We start from the raw sequence: 19,381 nt of genomic DNA, 5'->3' as shown, positions 1-19,381 counted from the left end.
TTTAGCTAGATAAAGGAAAAGAGAGGAAGCAAAGAAATAAAATCAGAAATGAGAGGGGGGACATTACAGAGATAAAAAGGATCATAAGAGGATACTATGAACAACTGAATGGCAATAAATTAGACAACTTAGATGATATAGACAAAGTCCTAGAAAAACACAATCTACACTGACTCTAGAAGAAACAGAAGATCTTAACAAACCAATTACAAGAGACTGAATCTGTAATAAGAAACTTCCCAACAAAGAAAGCCCAGGACCAAAGGGCTTCACAGGTGAATTCTACCAATCATTCCAAGGAGAATTAATAGTAATCCTACTCAAACTCTTCCAAAAAATTGAAGAGGAGAAAACACAATTCATTCTATAAGGCCAATGTCATTCTCATAACAAAGCCAAATAAAAAATACTACAAAAAAAGAAAATTACAGACCAACTTCTCTTATGAATATAAATGTAAAAATTCTCAGCAAAATATAAGCAAACTGAATCCAGCAGGACATTAAAAGAATTATAAACCATGCTCAAGTGGATTTATCTCAGGTATGTAAGGGTGGTTCAACATAAGAAAATCAATCAATGTTATACACCACATTAACAGAATGAAGGAGAAAAACCACATAATCATCTCAATTGATGAAGAAAAGGTATTTGACAAAATCCAGCATCCCTTCATAATAAAAACACTAAGAACACTAGGAATAGAAGGAAACTCTGTCATTATGATAAAGGGCATATATAAAAAGCCCACAGCTAACAAACTACTCGATGGTGAAAGACTGAAAGCTTTCCCTCTAGGATCAGGATCAAGACAAGGATGCCCACTGTCACAACTATTATTCAACATTGCACTGAAAATTCTTGTCAGAACAATTTAGGGAATGTTCTAGTTTGCTAATGCTGCTGGAATGCAAAACACCAGATATGGATTGGCTTTTACAAAAGGGGGTTTATTTGGTTACACAGTTACAGTCTTCAGGCCATGAAGTGTCCAAGGTAACACATCAGCAATCGGGTACCTTCACTGGAGGATGGCCAATGGTGTCTGGAAAACCTCTGTTAGCTGGGAAGGCACGTGACTAGTGTCTGCTCCAAACTTCTGGTTTCAAAATGGCTTTCTCCCAGGACATTCCTCTCTAGGCTGCAGTTCCTCAAAATTGTCACTTTTAGTTGCTCTTGGAGTGTTTTTCCTCTCTTAGCTTCTCTGGAACAAACATCTACTTTCAACAGCGGTCCTCAAACTGTCTCTCATCTGCAGCTCCTGTGCATTCTTCAAAGAGTCCCTCTTGGCTGTGGCTCCTCTTCAAAACGTCACTCACAGCTGCAACTGCACTGAGTTCCTTCTGTTTGTCAGCCCATTTACATGGCTCCACTGATCAAGGCCCACCCTGAATGGGTGGGGCCACACCTCCATGGAAATTATCTAATCAGAGTTATCACCTACAGTTGGGTGGAGCACATTTCCATGCAAACAACCTAATCCAAACTTTCCAACTTAATCCCCAGTAATATGTCTGCCCCACAAGATTGCACCAAAGAATATGACTTTTTCTGGGGGACATAATACATTCAAACCAGCACAGGGAAGAAAAAGAAATAAAAGGCATCCAAATTGGAAAGAAAGAACTAAAACTTACACTATTTGCAGACGACATGATCCTATACATAGAAAGCCCTAAAAAATCAACCACGAAGCTACTAGAGTTAAGAAACAAATTCAGCAAAGTGGTGGGTACAAGACCAATATGCAAAAATCAGTAGTATTTCTATATGCTAGCAATGAGCAATCTGAGGAAGAAATGAAGAAAAAAAATCCATTTCCAATAGCAACCAAAAGAATGAAACAGCTGAGAATTAATCCAAGGATGTAAAGAACTTGTACACAGAAAACTATAAAATTTGCTAAAAGAAATCAAAGAACTGAATAAATGGAATGACATCCATCGGAAGACTAAATATTGTTAAGTTGTCAATTCTACCCAAAGCACTTTACAGATTCAATGCAATCCCTATAAGAATTCAAAAGCTTTCTTTGCAAAGAAATGGAAAAACCAATCATCAGTTTGGACGGGTAAGGGACCCTGAATAGCCAAAACTATCTTGAAAAAGAAGAACAAAGTTGGAGGACTCAAACTTTCTGACTTTAAAACGTATCATAAAACTACAGTGGTCAAAACAGCATGGTACTGGCACAAGGATTTCCACTTCAGGAAATGAGCCCTTGGTGGAGGTAGGGGTTTAGTAGCCCTAGGCCTCCTTGGCTTGCCTCTCCTTGCATGGAATCCCTCCCCATAAGCCAGGTTAAGTGTGATCAGAATCCCAGTAGTCTCAGAGGTGCTGCACATAAGGTAAAGCCTCTATCCAACAAGTCAGGCCCAGATTGAAGAAATGAGCCCCTACCCACCTCCTTCCCTGCACTTGCTCAGAACTTAGCCTAAGCAACAAGTAGCTGGAGCAGGATGAGAAACGCTCAACTGATTTTCAACAATGGTGCCAAGATGATTCAATGGGGGAAAGAACAGTCTTTCAAAAATGATGCTGGGACAAAAGGATAGCCAGAAGCAAAAGAATGTAATTACCTCATACCATATAAAAAATTAACTCAAAATGGATCAAAGATCTAAATTTAGGTGCTGAAGCTATAAAATTATTAGAGGAAAACATAGAGGTAAATCTGCAGGACTATAGACTTGACAATGGATTCCCAGATATGACAACAAAAGCATGAAAAACAAAAGAAAAAACGATGCACAGGACTTCATCAAAATTTAAAACTTCCAGTCTTCAAAGGACACTTTTAAAAAAAGTGAAAAGACAACAGAATGGGAGAAAATATTTGTAAATCATATAAGGGACTTGAATTTAGAATACATAAAGAACTCTTACAGTTCAATTACAAAAATATAAATAACCAAATTAAACAAATGGGCAAAATATTTGAATAGACATTTCTCTAAAGAAGATACACAAATGGCCAATATGCCCATGGAAAGATGCTCGACATCTCTATATCATCAAGAAAATGCAAATAAAAACCACAATGAGATACCATTTCTCACTCACTAGGAAGACTAGAATCAAAAAGTCAGATAATAACAAGTTAGTGAGGATGCAGAAAAACAAAAAGTCAGATAATAAGTGTCAGTGGGGATTTGGAGAAATCAGAATCCTCATACACAGCTGGTGAGAATGTGAAATGGTGCAGACATATTGGAAAACAATCTAAGAGTACCTAAAATGGTTAAATATAAAAGTTACCATATGATTCAGAAATTCCATTCCTAGGTATATACCTAAGAGAAATGAAAACATATGTCTACCCCAAACTTGTACACGAATGCTTATAGCAACATTATTCATAATAGTCAAAAAAGCAGAAACAATGCAAATGTCCATCAATTGATGGATGGATAAATGAAATATGTTACATTCATACTATGGAATATTATTCAGCCATAAAAGGAATGAAGTACTGATACATGCTACAACCTGGACGAACCTTTAAAATATCAGGCTAAGAGAAAGACACCAGTCACAAAAGGCCACATATTACATGATTCCATTTACATGAAATGTCCGAAACAGGCAAATCTACAGACAAGAAGTAGACTAGTGGCTGCTTAAGCCTAGGGATGACTGGAAGATAAGAGAATGAGAGCTAGAGGGGGAGCAGGGATCCTTTTTGAGGTGACAAAAAGGTTCTAAAATTGACTGTGGTTATGGTTGCACATATCTATGAAGATACTAAAATCCATTGAATTGTACACTTTAAATGGGTGAAGGGTATGTGGATTAGAATCCAATAAAGCTATTATAAAAAATTACTACAATATTTTTTACAAAAACAATCTGTTCCTTTTCTTCCAGCTCCTGATCTGCTTTCTGGCTTATAAGAAAGAGCTATCAAAACAGTTCACTTTGTTCAAGGACCAGCCCAGCTGTCTCAGAACTAAACTTAAGACAAGACAAGACAAAACAAAACAAAACAAAACCCTCAGTCTTCTCATTTAAACACACTTCTGGTCCAAAGAACATAGTGAACACTGTTACCACCCCTCCTAAAGGCTCTAGTACTAGGACAACTCCCACGCTGTAATTAAAAATTACCGGGGGTGGGGATGGGGGAATCGAAGATGGCGGATTAGGAGACAGAGCAAAATTCTCCTCCGTGAAAAACACTAGATAAAGGACAGAAAGTGCTCCAGAACACCAGTTCCAGGGTTCCACGGGCTGGACAGGGACTTCTACACCCACAGTGAGTGGTCTACTTGGGGAAACTGAGAGGCTGCATTTAGAGATGGGTGAGTGTTTAGCTCGGAATGCTCCTGGGGAACAGGCGGCTGGAGCTGGCTGATGGCAGGAGGAGAGTAGCCTTCCACGCCCCAGGCACCCTCCTCAGTACCTGGTGTGGGTGATTAACCCTTCACAGACCAGTAGCCAAGAGCCCCCGACCCACGGACTGGCCATTGGAGGAGACAGACAATCACAGAAGGAGGTAACTTTCCACAACCCATGCAGTCATCTTTGCAGCTGGCTGGAAAACAACCCTTCACAACCCCAGGGTCAAGAGTTTCCCTTAGGGAATTCAGGATTCGGCGGGCTTGTGATGTGTACACTCTTCCTCCACGGAAGCCTGCAGTGTGCACAGCCTAGCGGTGGTGATGCCTCATGGAAGTGCCAGGAGCCCTCCCCCAATCCCAGGGAATCATGGGCACCCGGCAGAGAGGGACCCTGAGGCATTTGAGCTGAAAGGTAAGACATGCAGCTCTGCAGTTCCAGAGTACTCCATCTGCAGCCCCAGGAATGGCTGGGACCACTGTGTCCTGGAGCAGACTCCCTGCCAAACTGTACATGGCACACCCCTCACTCACAGGGCTGGTGGTCCCCAGTGCACAGAGAAAATTGATGCACTGATTGGACCTCCACATGGTTTAGACCCCCACTCAGTGCAAAGAAGAAGCTGGCGAGAACTGGCTTGAGGGTAAGAGTGGCCCAGGAGCTCCATATGCTGGTAGGTCAGGGAAAATGCACTCCACCAAGCTGTAGCACTGTCAAATTATACATAAATGTTCAAATAAGCCCACATATCCTAAAAGAATCCTATCAAGATAAGCAAATTCCAAGAGGCCAAAAACAACAGAAAATTATAAAGCATATGAAGAAACCAGAAGATATGGATAACCCAAATGTCCAAATTAAAAAGCCAGAGGAGACACAGAACTTGGGGCAACTAATCAAAGTACTCACAAACATCAATATCCTGGCTCAAGATATAAAGGACATGAAGAAGACCCTAGAAGAGCATAAAGAAGAAATTGAAAGAGTAAATAAAAAATAGTGGATCTTACAGAAATAAAAGATACTACTGATACATCAAAAAGATTCTTGAGCCACATAACATCAGATTTGAAGAGGAAGAGGAATGAGTTAGCAAACTTGAAGATATGGTGATGGAAAGTGGAAGCACAAAAGAATGAATGGTGAAACAAATCAAAAAATTTGAAACAGATCACAGACAAATGCTGGACAACACGAAGCACACAAATATTAAGAATCACTGGTGTTCCAGAAGGGGAAGAGAAGAGGGCCAGGAAGAGTATTAGAAGAAATTGTTGGGGTAAACTTCCCAACCCTACTAAACAACATAAATATACAAATCAAAGATGTCCAACGAACTCCAAATACAATAAATCCAAATAAACCCACTCCAAGACTTATTCTGATCAGATTGTCGAATGCGGAAGAGAAGGAACAAGTTCTGAAAACAGCAAAAGAGAAGCAATACGCCACATACAAGGGAAATAACATAAGACTAAGTACTGACTACTCAGCAGGCATCATGGAGGCAAGAACACAGTGGTACAATATATTTAAAATGCAGAAAGAGAAAAACTGCCAGCCAAGAAATCTTTATCCAGCAAAGGTCTCCTCCAAAATTGAGGGAGAACTTAAAATTTTCACATACAAATACTGACAGACCTTGTTAATAAGAGACCTGACCTACAAGAAATACTAAAGGGGGCTCTACCAGCTGAGAAAAAAAGAAAAGAGAGAGAGGTCTGGAGAAGGGAACAGAACTGAAGAGTTTTAGTCAGGGTACCTTAAAGGAAATAGAGAGAGGGGAAAAAAATACATTTGACAAATAAAAACCAAAGAATAAGATGGCTGATTCAAGAACTGCCTTCACAGTAATTGAATGTGAATGGAGTAAAATCCTAAGTACATTAAGACAAACATTGGCAAAACTGAAGGAAGCAATAGATGTTTCCACAATAATTGTGGGAGACTTCAATACATCACTCTATCCTATAAACAGATCAACCAGACAGAGGACCAATAAGGAAACTGAGAACCTAAATAATGTGATAAACGAATTAGATTAACAGACATAAATAAAGCATTACTTTCCAACTTAACCAGGATACACATTCCTCTTTAGTGTTCATGGAATTTTCTCCAGGATAGATCATATGCTAGGACATAAAACCAGCCTCAATAAATTTAAAGAGATTGAAATTATTCAAAGCACATTCTCTGACCACAATGGAATACAACTAGAAGTCAGCAACCATCAAAGATCTAGAAATTCACAAATATCTGGAGGTTAAACAACACATTCTTAAAATAATCAGTGGATCAAAGGAAGTAATTGCAAGAGAAATTGCTAAATATCTAGAGACGAATGAAAATGAGAACACAACATATCAAAACTTATGGGATGTAGTGAAGGCAGTATTGAGGGGGAAATTTACAGCTCTAAATGCAAACATTAAAAAGGAAGAGTGAGCTAAAATCAAAGAACTAATGGAACAACTGAAGAAGCTGCTAGAAAATTATCTGCAAACGAATCCTAAAGCAAGTAGAAGAAAAGAAATAACAAGGATGAAAAGAGATATAAATGACATGGAAAACAAACCAAAAAAAAAAAAAAAAAAACAACAACAACAAAAAAACACACCACACAATAAAATAAATAGAACCGAAAGTTGGTTCTTTGAGAAGATCAACAAGATGGACAAACCCTTAGCTACACTGACAAAGTAAAAAAGAAAAGACCCAAATAAATAAAATAATGAGAGGGGGGGCATCACTGTGGATCCCAAAGAAATTTAAAAATCATAAGAGGATACTTTGAACAACTATACACCAACAAACTAGATAATTTAGAGGAAATGTATAATTTCCTGCAAACACATGAACAACCTAGACTGACAAGGGGAGAAACAGAAGACCTCAACAAATAAACCACAAGCAAAGAGGTCCAATAAGTCATCAAAAAACTTCCTGCAAATAAAAGCCCAGGGCCAGATGGCTTCACAGGGGAATTCTACCAAACTTTCCAAAAAGAACTCACACCAATCCTACTTAAATTCCCAAAAAATTGAAGAAAATGGAACACTACCTAAGTCATTTTATGATGCCAATATCACTCTAATACCAAAACAGATAAAGATGCTACAAGAAAGGAAAACTCCAGGCCAATCTCTCTAATGAACATACATGCAAAAATTCTCAATAAAATACTTGCAAATTGAATCCAAAAAAATATATTAAAAATCATACACTATGGCCAAGTGGGGTTTGTTCCAGTCATGCAAGGGTGGTTCAACACTAGAAAATCAATCAGTATAATACAACACATTCACAAATCAAAAGGGAAAAATCAAATGATCATCTCAATAGACGTTGAAAAGCATTCAACAAAATCCAGCATCCTTTTTTGATAAAAACACTTCAAAAGGTAGGAATTGAAGGAAACTTCCTCAATATGATAAATGGCATATATGAAAAATCCACAGCCTGCCTGGTACACAATGGCGAGAAACTGAAGCCTTCCCTCTAAGATCAGGAACCAGACAAGGATGCCCGCTGTCACCACTATTATTTAACATTGTGCTAGAAGTTTTAGCCAGAGCAATCCAGTAAGACAAAGAAATAAAAGGCATCCAAACTGGAAAGGAAGAAGTAAAACAATCAAAATTCCAACAACCTTATTTGCAAATGATATGATCTTTTATCTGGAAAACCTGAGAAATCGACAACACAGCTACTTCATCTAATAAACAAATTTAGCAAAGTGGCGGGATACCAGATTAATACACATAGGTCAGTAAATGTTCCTATGTACTATAAATGACCCAACTGAAGAGACACCCAAGAAAAAGATTCTATTCTCAATTGCAACTAAAAAAAATCAAGTACCTAGGAATAAACTTAACCAAGGATGTAAAAGATCTCTACACAGAAAATTACATAAGTTACTAACAGAAATAAAAGGGAACCTAAAGAGATAGAAAGACATTCTGTGTTCATGGATAGGGAGGCTAAATGTCATTAAGATGTCAATCCTACCCAAACTCATCTACAGATTCAATGCAATCCCAATCAAAATTCCAACAACCTACTTTGCAGACTTGGAAAAGCTAGTTACTTATCAGATTTGGACGTGAAAGATGCCTCAAATTGCTAAAAACATTCTTACAAAAGAAAAATGAAGTGGGAGGACTTATACTTCCTGACTTTGAAGCTTACCATAAAGCCACAGGAGCCAAAACTTTGTGTATTGGCACAAAGACAGAGATTGATCAATGGAATCAAACTGAGAATTCAGAAATAGACCCCCAGTTCTATGGTTAACTGATTTTTGATAAGGCCCTCAAATCCACTGAACTGGGACTTAACAGTATATTCAACAAATGAAGCTGGGAGAACTGGATATCCACATCCAAAAGAATGAAAAAGGACCCCTATCTCACACCCTATACAAAAATTAACTCAAAGTGGATCAAAGACCTCAATATAAGAGAAAGTACCATAATACTCCTAGAAGATAATGTAGGGAAGCATCTTCAAGACCTAGTATTAGGAGGTTTCTTTGTTAGACCTTACACCCAGGGCACAAGCATTGAAAAAGAAAGAGATAAATGGGAACTCCTCAAACTTAAAAGCTTCTGTACCTCAAAGCACTGTGTCAAAAAGGTGAAGAGGCAGTCAACTCAATGGGAGAAAATATTTGGAAACCATATATCTGATAAGAGACTGATATCTTGTATATATAAAGAAATCCTACAACTCAAAGACAATAGTATAAACAGCACAAAAATGGACAAAAGATATGAAAAGACATTTCTCTGAAGACAAAATACAAATGGCTAAAAAACATATGAAAAAATGTTCATCTTCAATAGCTATTAGGGAGATGCAAATCAAGACCACAATGAGATATTATCTCACGCCACTAAGAATGGCTACCATCAAACAAACAGGAAAGTAACTACAAATGCTGGACGGGATGTAGAGAAACTGAAACTCTTATTCATTGCTGGTGGGACTGTATAATGGTACAGCCACTCTGGAAGACAGTTTGGTGGTTCCTCAGAAAATAGAAATCGAGTTATCCTATGATCCAGCAATTTCACTTCTCAGTATTTACCCAGAAGATCTGAAAGCAGTGACACAAACAGATAAATATCTGTTTGCACACCAATGTTCATGGCAGCATTGTTCACAATTGCCAAGAGATGGAAACAATCCAAATGTCCTTCAACAGATGAGTGGATAAACAAAATGTGGTATATACACCCAATGGAATACTAGACAGCAGTAAGAAGGAACCAGGTTGTGAAACATGACATGGATGAACCTTGAAGACATAATGCTGAGTGAAATAAGCTGGACACAAAAGGAGAGATATTGTAGATTACCACTAATGTGAACTCTGTGAAAAATGTAAAATAAGTGTCTCATAATGTAGAATATAGGGGACCCAGAGATAATCAGAAGCCAATGAAGGAAGAACAATAATCAAATACAGATATAATGGGGGTGATCTTAATGGTATGGGAATAGTCAGGTGTGACTATGGCTCATTAATGGGGTTATAAATTATCAGTGAAGCACTAAAGACAAACATGTTCGTAAATGGTTGTTTAAAGGCATGTAGCCCACAGAGTAGTACCACAAACCTAAATAAGCATTAGCATGATATAAGGTATAACACTGGTGCAGCAGGTTAACAACAGAGTGGTATGGAAAAACTACCCATTATGTATTAATGACTATATTTAATAGTAATATCTTACAACTCTACACTAATACTAGGAAGAATAATTAGCAGCTGATAAGAGCTGTGGGTTCTACTATACTATGATAATTGTTTAAAGTTGAGAGTGATGATGATTGTACAGCTAAGTAAAGATAATATAAGAAATGACTGTTTATCTTGGGATACAATATATATTTAGTGAAGTTAGGAACCCACTACTTCATAAATCAAGCTCTCAACTTGAGGCTTGCTCTTGTGAAATTTAGGGTTGTAAACAGGAGGCTGAGCCCTCCTATAATTATGCCTAAGAGGCACCTCCAAGGAACCTCTTTTTTTGCTCAGATGCGGACTCTGTCTCTCTGAGCCCAATCTGGCAAATAAATTCTTTAAACCCTCCCTCCCGCCTCACCACCACCACCACCACCACCACCAAGGGACATGTCTTCCAGGGGAATGAATCTCCCTGGCAACCTGGGACATAACTCCCAGAAATGAGCCTGGCCCTGGCAGTGAGGGATTGAAAATGCCTACTTGACCAAAAGGGGGAAAAAAAGGTAAAAAGCTGAGGTCACAGTAGCTCAAACATCCCAAATACAGTTGAGAGGCTATCCTGGAGGTTTCTCTTATGCAAGCTCCAGCTAGACATCCCAAATTGTACAGTATGCCATGCCCTTACCAAAAGTAGTCCCCAAATACCTAGGTCCCTACCCGAGGTTCTATAAAAGACGCACTCAGTAAGTTTTATTTTTTAGAAACTTAAATCCACCAGAGTGTTCCTATACCAGAAAAGTTCTAAAACCCAGAGGTAACAGCCTCTTTAAGATAACTATCAGATGAGGCCCCCTTCCCCATACTGTTGACACCCCCTTTCAATATGAACAAGTTAGAGTGTTTACTGTCTAGACACCCCTAAAGTTGGAGAAGAAGATTGTGAGGAAGGGGTAGCAACAAACAAGATAAGATTTAACAAAGGTCTATGAATACTGAAACTTTATATAATCATAGATTTTTTGGATGCTGGGATGTTGGAAAGGCTGGAAGAAGATAAATAAAATGGTGGAACTGTAGCCTATAGCATCCTTTGAGATTTGCTCTCATTGAATTCTGCCTTGAAGGTCTTCACCTTTCTGTGTATATTTCATATTGCATAATAAGGAAAGAACTGGAACTATGGAACTGTGTGTAACCCATAAAAATTTTGAAATTACCTGTATGACTGCTTGTTGAGCTGTACACTGAGAGATGACACCTTTTTGTATGTATGTTATATTTTACAATAATGGAAACAGCTGAGGTTGTGGAACTGTGACCCATGACATACTTTGAAATTTGCTAACTACTTGTGCAACTGTACTTTGGAAGTTATCACTGTTATGTATATATGTTTAAGTCCATAATAAAAAAAAAAATTACCAGAAGAATTTGTTAAAAATACATATTTGAACCTTCATCTCCAGAGAAGTTGATTGATTAGGTTCACAGTGGAACCCAGAAATCTGTATTCTACAAACCATCCCAAATAGTTTGAATATCCATACATGTTTGGTGACCACTCATAGCACATACAATCCCATGATTCAAGTGAGCTGCCATCCTTCTTGCAACCCTCCATAGCCCAGACATGAAAAACTGATTTTGCAAAAGTTAAATGCACCTTTTATACACGTTTTCCTGACATATTTTAATTACACAATGACTATAATATACACACAGCAAACCTACAAGTAAAGAAAAAATTTTTCTCTTTAAAAGTACAAAGACTGGACTGGAGACTAAGCTTATGCTTTTAAAAGCTACTTTTCTTTTGTTAGAAGACTTTTTTTGGCTACTAAGTTTTTCAATAATTAATTTCTGATAAGATATGTTTGATCATCAAGTAATTTCACACAGGTTAAAGTTTTTAAAAATTGAAAACTTTACGAAGAAAGAACATGTCAAGAAGCATCACAAAACTACGATAATTTTTAAAATCACACAATAATAATAGGAAAACATTAAAGTTATTGATATTTATTTAGGTTAATAAAAAGAGCTATATTTTAACCGTAAGACATTATATTGATTTATGATCCATCTTTCTATCATTTCTACTGAGTCTCAACCTAGTAGATAAAAGCTTTAAGAGAGATTTGCTAAAAATTGGAATAGAGTCTACTAAGGCTATAGAATGTTTTCTCCTGAAATTTTATAAATAGGATAAACTGTTTTGAGAATTGTGGTTCCAACCAAGCCTAAAATGGAGAACAGCCAGTATGAGCTCATCATTCTGCCTTTTGTGATATTATGATCGCTCGATAACTGATCATTCAGAAAGATAAGTTCTTTCAATAAGGAAGCATTTTAATCTGTTAGAGAAACAGGCAAACATAACAAACTTTTTGACTCTACAGCAACTTTGCCAAAAGATTACAATGATACCGTATTTCTGTTAACAGCTCACTGGAAACAGGCTTATAGAGATGAAATGTGCTTTTGAGAAATAAATAGGAAGGAAGGTAATGCCCAGTGAAGAACTCAATCATGTTCTGACTGCAGCCACATTTATGGAAATGATAGGGATCGTTCTGCTGCAAAATATCTTTTTATATTGTATATTGACAGAAGAAAAACCTGTAGGAGAAGAAGCCAGTTTAGCTCCACTAGTTCCAAGGAGGTAAAGAAAGGCAAAATTGCTAAAGGATCATGAGCAAACAAGGTATTCATGCCAGTTCATATTAAACAAAATAGTAGACATATCTATTTTTACAGCACTCATTTTCAGAATAAACACATACTTTTAAATGTGTATTCAACAACGAATACAATATGAATTGTAGAAGCCTGAGGTGTCCCCATCTCCCAAAGTTGTGAATAAATAAACTTGCCACTGACATATACCAGATAAGTTTTTATTTCTCTTCTGGTGCAAGGCTGCATTTTAAACATAGCATTTTCACTATTAAACAGTACATTATTTTATCTCCTTTAATAAACTGGACATAAAATTTACACAGCTTGGATTTTGTTTTTCCGCTTTAGTTATCAATTTTAACTGCGGGAATAACGTGCCTATACACAATGCAATGCCATACCCCCAAATCAGACAAATGAACTTTTAACAAATTTGATCTTTTGAAAAATTTGCAGAGACATAAAGAAGAAATGAAATAAGAAATTCTAATAATATTAAATTTGCCTTGTCTATTAAACACTCCAAAATGGAAGAACTTCCCAGAATTATGGAGGAACAAATACAAATACAAACTATAATGACAGTGAAATTTTACAATAAATTTAATACTATAGGGATAGCCAAAATGTATAATTCAAGTTAAAAATTGGTTGAGAGGATCTATGCTATCATGAATTACATAGTATTTCATGCTATTTGGCTATGCAAAGGAATATGAAGAAATTAAAAAACACAGCTATCATATATTGGAAAGACATTTTAATCTACATAGATGTAAGACTGGCCATCCTTTATTTAAGCTTTACGAGTTAGTAATTGAGGGTAATTGCTATATTATGCATATCATCTTTATAATATATCCATTAACTGAAGTGCAAAGCAATAAGAATACTTTTTCAATCCGAATTGTTTTTTTTAGGATTCTCTGTGGTTCCCAATGCTAGGGAAATTGTTAACGTTCATTTTTTCAGAACAGGAACTATTTTCAGGTTTTTATAGAGTACACGCCTTTTATATTCATCACAAACCACCAACTTCACACACACAAACAAAAAGCCTAGCTTTTTCAACTGTTACGGGACAAAAAAGAACATGATTTTAAACAAGAAAAGTTAAGGAAATAATTGTCTCATATTATGGAGGCATAATTGTTTCCATCTATTATTTGCTATTCAAGAAGTACCTTGATAAATACAGCTAAATTCACAAGTTATCAACATTTACTGTCTGTTTTCTGTGAGCATACTATATATTAGATCTACAGATCCAGATGTCCAGAATGTAAACGGAATGCTAAGACCAAAAAACAAAATACAAAAGAAAATATAGTCTTTGCTCCAAAAGATAAGACAATAGGATTGATGGGTATTTTGTCTGGACCAAAGTATTTGGAAATAAATGCATCTCATTAATTTGACTTCAATTCTCTCAGTAGTTTGAAGAAATAAGAGAAATATGGTTGTTCAAGCATTTTAAGATCACTCAATAGAATGGCATATAATTACATATTCTTCAACATATTTATTTCTATATAGTCATGACATAGCTAAATGTGACCAAAGATCTGGTTGATGTATGTAAGAATAAACTGCATTAAGATGTCACCACAAATGGAAAAAATGTACTTTTCAATTAATACAAATATATACTAAGCACCTATAATGTAAGAGCTAGTATATGATAAATAAAATATTACAGAAGTCTTATCCATTAAAGTTTCAATGTGTTGACTGTCCTTAATTTGGATTGGGATACCTTTATTCAGATCCGCTTCTTAGAAAATGTTCCTAAATGACATAGAAATCCCTTTCACTATGGTCTATGATAAGAAGTCAGGCAACAATGGCTGAGGGGACCTAATAAACTTTTGACTCTAATGGCTTGTAGAACAACTGAAGTTATGTCTGTGGGAGCACAAAATAAACAGTATACCCTCTGTGAATCAATCCATCTGGCCCAAACATTTATTGAAATGGACCAGTTGTTTGCTGATAAATCAGTTAATATGGTACAGCATATTTCTAACTCTGACACTCAATTTACTGTTTTTTCTTTTTTTTTACTGTAAGAAATAATATTAGAATAATATTTTAAGTATAAAAACAAAATTTTACTCAGCAAAATTTATTCAATGGCTTTTGTCTTTTATACAAAGACATATGCCCTACATGCCCCGGATCCAGGCTACTTTCCCCCATCACCTCTCACCCCTCTACCTCACAGTCACTGCACTCCAAGCTAACCAACCTTCTTGCTGATACATATGGTGCACCAGGTACGTTCAGGGCATTTATTGCTTCCTTTGCCTGGAACACTCTCACCCTGGATATCTTCACTCAGATCTCTGCTCAAATATTACCACCTCAGGAAAAACTTTCTGACCACTCTAATACAGCACTCTCTGTCACTGCCCTCTATCTGACTTAATTTTTTTAAAAGCACTTATCACTTCCTGACAGTATATAAGTTTTCCAAAGCCAGGGACTTTTTTGTTCACTGATGAATCCCCAGCAACAAGAACAGTGCCTGGCATATATAAAATGGTAAATGAAAAAAAGAATGAAAATTCATTTAACCCACAATCTGCTAAACTCTAGATATGCAGATGATCTACCCTATTCTTCACTATCAAGAAACTAAGTAGGGGGCGAGATACAAATGAACAAAGTATTATGGATTGATAATGCAAGAAGAGCATCTGATAAAGTTATTAGGAAGGGGAAGAAACATAAAAGGGGAGTGGTCAGTTCTACCTAAGAGGACCTTTCCAGGTTTTACAGAAGTAATGCTTCTACAAAGTCCTGAAAGCTGTGTCAGATGGGTCGTTCCAGGAAGAACACAGGCCTTTTACACGGAAACAGCAAACATTGAAATTTATTCATATATGTCTTATGTGCATGCATATGTGCAGTATGTGTGTGCCTGCATACGTACAGTATGTACATCCTGAGGGTAGGTCGAGAGGTAGGAAGGAGATACAGAAGCAGATTGTGGGAATGCCATGCTGAAAATTTGGGGCTTTATCACACAGATACGGGAAGCTTCCAGATTATTTCTACAACTAAGAAGCATCACCTAAACAAAATTATAGAGGACTGAGGCAGGGAAGGGGAGTGGATAATTGGAAAGCGGAGAAAACAGGTTAGGAGAAAAGAGACAGTATGTTTACGGAGAGCTTCATGTTAGGCAGTATCAACAGGAATACCTGGGAGGGGACATGCTTGCAAGATACCAGTATCTAAGTGGTGAAGCAAAGAAATGCTGCTCATATAGAACTCTGAAGAGAATCTGATAGAGGAAAAGAAGATAAGATGGGCAAAGTGATGCTGGGGATGTGTTTCCAGATGGGAATAATGTGTAAACATCAAATAATATGTGGACTAAAAACAGCCATTATCTTTAATTATTAGGTCACTGATACCTTAGTCAAATGTGTTCTGAGAAATGGAAATAGATTATAGCACAATTAAAAAGAGGAGCAATAAGGAATAGAGAACACTTCAAATCACAATTTTTTTGAAGAACCAATTTACCAAATAACATTTTGTTTCTAAAAAAACTGAAAGACTAATAACAAAGAATTTGCAACTTCACTTCAAGTACTATTATCCTTTTATACAAATATATATATACATCCTTCAGTATTTTTAAGTTAAGAAATTGTTAAGATAAAACAGCATCTAGTTGAAATAACACAAAATATCCCTTACCTGAATTTCTGCAATCATTCTGTCAATCTCATCTTGCTGGCTCTCTATTACCTAAAATACAGAAAATAAAAAACAGTCTGAAATAATTTTTCCATTGACTTTTAACAGAGTCAGTATTTCAAGAACACAAAGAAATGCACAGGGAATTATGAATTTATAAAAAAAAATCAGGATGTGATTTTTTTAAAAAAAATATTCATACCAAGTCTCCTTTAAATAGCAGTATGATTTGGATCACGAACATGTAAAACTGTAAAAAGTCTTCCTCTAGGTTCTTGATAAAACTTTTCTCTAATTTATGCAATTTATAAAAATAACTTTTAGATGGATTTTCAACTAAATCCCAATTGTGGAAGGAAAAACATATCCTTTTGTTTTTAGCTAAGAAGTAATAGAATTTCTTTAGTTTGGCTTTTATTCAAATTTAAATTATTTAAATTGCTATTTTCTTTCCAAATAAAAACATTCGAACTAAAAACTCCATAAGCTATTAAAATTAGACAAAATATAAATCAAATGAGTTATAAATTATGTATCTATATACACATATTTACACAGTACAGATTTCATATTTATTATCAAATATATCTACTAACCTTACTAGCATTTTCATTTTGTTCTCTGAGGTTATCATTTTCATTCTGAAGCTGTTTTGTATCTAACATGGGGAGGCGGATCCCATCTTCAAGGCATCTTTCTACTTTTTGCTGCAAACTGTTTTAGAAAGAATTATATGAAGAAAATAAGCTTCTATTTGATGATTTTGGTAGATGACTTTAACACAAATGAAGTACATTCTTAGCATTTACAATATTTTTTAATCAAGCAATAATCAAGCCCCACAAACAGATGAATAAATATTTCATACAAGAAAGAAGGGGCCATGATCAGCTGGTCTCTGATCATCTAATCGTAAACTTCATACCAGAGAGTCAAGAGTTGTTTGGTACGTGACATCCTCAGGTCTAATGAGGTCCCTCATTACCCTGCAATCTAACCCCTATTCCTGTCTCCCCCAAATCAGAGAGTACCTTGACTAAGATGACTAGTAGAGAGCCCAAGAATGTGAATAAGGTCTTTTGCCCTTTATTCTGAGCTCAGCAAAAGTCCACTTGTAAGGAGTAGCTGTTGCCCACACCAGCAGAATAACATTTCTCCTTTATTAATAACAGCAGCAGTTTACCATGCTTATTACATGACCTAGTAGATTTTCATTCTATCCATGGCACTGAGCTGCATTTTAGAAGAGGAAACAACAAAAGGAAGCTCTTTTGGCACATTAAGAGTAAAAGGATAAATGGAGGGAACAAGGTGCTAGCTTTGAGGAAGAAGGAAGAGTAGTAATGTTTGGGTAAAAGGAGTCAAACAATTTGGCAATGATGACCAAAGCAAAAACAGCAACAGCCAGAAAGCTAAGAAAAGTCCACCTTTAGCTTGTAATCACACTCAAGAACTGCAAAGTGCTAAAATAGCCTTCTTATAATTTTGGGTTTGTTTTTCATTATTTTTCCTTTTTTTCTTTTTTGAGCATTATGGCTCTCTTGTGCTTTTCCTCTCTTCTAAAAAAGGTGTGCCACATACAGATTTTGCACAAAGAACTGACAGTCCTAGATAGTTCAAGGGTCTCCGGTGTGTCAACAAATAATGGCACCACAGAGGTTTTTATGTATTATCAACATAGTTTACTGCTTTGTATTACACTGTTACTTGTCATAAAAGTATTTGTTTTTTCAGTCAAACCGTGAAAAATAAATTATTTCTATTTCATCTCAAGGTTCACCCCCCACCCCAATTTGGTGTTAAAACACTACTTCTGTGTATTTATAACATTTCAAGACAAATACAATATATTAGAAACGTTAAAGTCTTTCAAATTAACAAAAAAGTGGGGGGGGGGGGCAGCTGTGAAGAGGGAAAATGTACTCTTCAGGGCAAAATATCAAAGAAGTTTTCTTTCGTGAATACATTTCCAGGTAATGGAAATAAGTTTATTTAATAAAGTAATAAGTTTATTTAATAGGAGAGGTATCTACTTTTGCATGTAGGGATTCCTCCTGCATATTTTCCTTAGATTTTCATTTCTACTGGAAAACATTTCTTCTCTTTTATAGTCTCAACTGTTCTTAAGTATTCATAAAGCAGAGAACTTATAAATATTATATAAAAACAAATAAATATAATGATATAATCCACAATCACACATAAATCTGATGTTCTTTAGGAACCTAAGGATAATTTCATTACAGAACTAAGAACACTGAGATACTACTCACTACCCTAAAGTGACAGCATAGTCATATAATTATTGAAGAAGTGTAAAAGACCTTTGGTTTTTTTTTGGGGGGGGGTTTGAAATCAAGAGAAATTTTCTGGAATAATGTCATCTGAGATAGTGGCAGGAGCAAGTTAAGAAATGGAAAATGGATTCTGAAATGCACTGTACTAAATCTTTCCAAATAAAGAACACTAGGTTCAGTGTTCTCCAAAAAACTAAATAAAAGAGAAAGTGCTAACAGATCTAAAATCAGATTAAATATATAAGAGCACACAATATGAAAAATGCAAACATTCCAATTATTTTCAGGTTTTCGTAATTCTGTTCATAGAACAGCATAGCTTGAGTTTATGATCATAAGGCCCTATGTAACAGAACAGATATATTATGTCTTTTAATTTAATCAGTAAGGACAAAGGAAAAAAATGAAAGGTTGAATTCATGCAAGACAGGAAACTGTTTTAAGATAGAGCATAAGGTATAAAATATGGAGCTGTAAAAAGGGAAATTAAAGAGCAAAAATAAGAAAATAGGAGAAAAATAAAGGTAGAGTCAAAAGCATATGATTTTTAAATTTAGAGCTGAGAGTAGGAAAATGGAAGACCGAACTGTCCCAGAAATCAAAGATTTTCTGTACTGAAATCCATAAAATAGTAGACCAGTGCACTTGAGATTAGAAA

The 19,381-nt window shown here is 36.0% G+C and overlaps 1 protein-coding gene across 2 annotated transcripts in view; it reads right to left on the bottom strand.

Annotated features, from left to right (window-relative positions):
- Positions 1-19,381, bottom strand: part of CEP85L (centrosomal protein 85 like) — a 220,053-nt gene that overhangs the window by 29,691 nt on the left and 170,981 nt on the right. The window contains exons 9-11 of one of the 2 annotated variants that reach the window (XM_037842153.1): positions 17,023-17,140; positions 16,427-16,477; positions 12,393-12,655 (exon numbers count right to left, since the gene is read on the bottom strand). In XM_037842153.1, the coding sequence (XP_037698081.1) occupies positions 12,587-12,655; positions 16,427-16,477; positions 17,023-17,140 (238 nt within the window). In that variant the 3' untranslated portion in view covers positions 12,393-12,586. Of the gene's footprint in view, positions 1-12,392; positions 12,656-16,426; positions 16,478-17,022; positions 17,141-19,381 lie in introns of those variants that run through there. The other variant, XM_037842152.1, reaches the window with a different exon arrangement.

This window comes from Choloepus didactylus, chromosome 7, assembly GCF_015220235.1.
Source record: "Choloepus didactylus isolate mChoDid1 chromosome 7, mChoDid1.pri, whole genome shotgun sequence".
Taxonomy (NCBI): Eukaryota; Metazoa; Chordata; class Mammalia; order Pilosa; family Megalonychidae; genus Choloepus; species Choloepus didactylus.
This window is presented reverse-complemented; position numbering and strand designations above follow the sequence as displayed.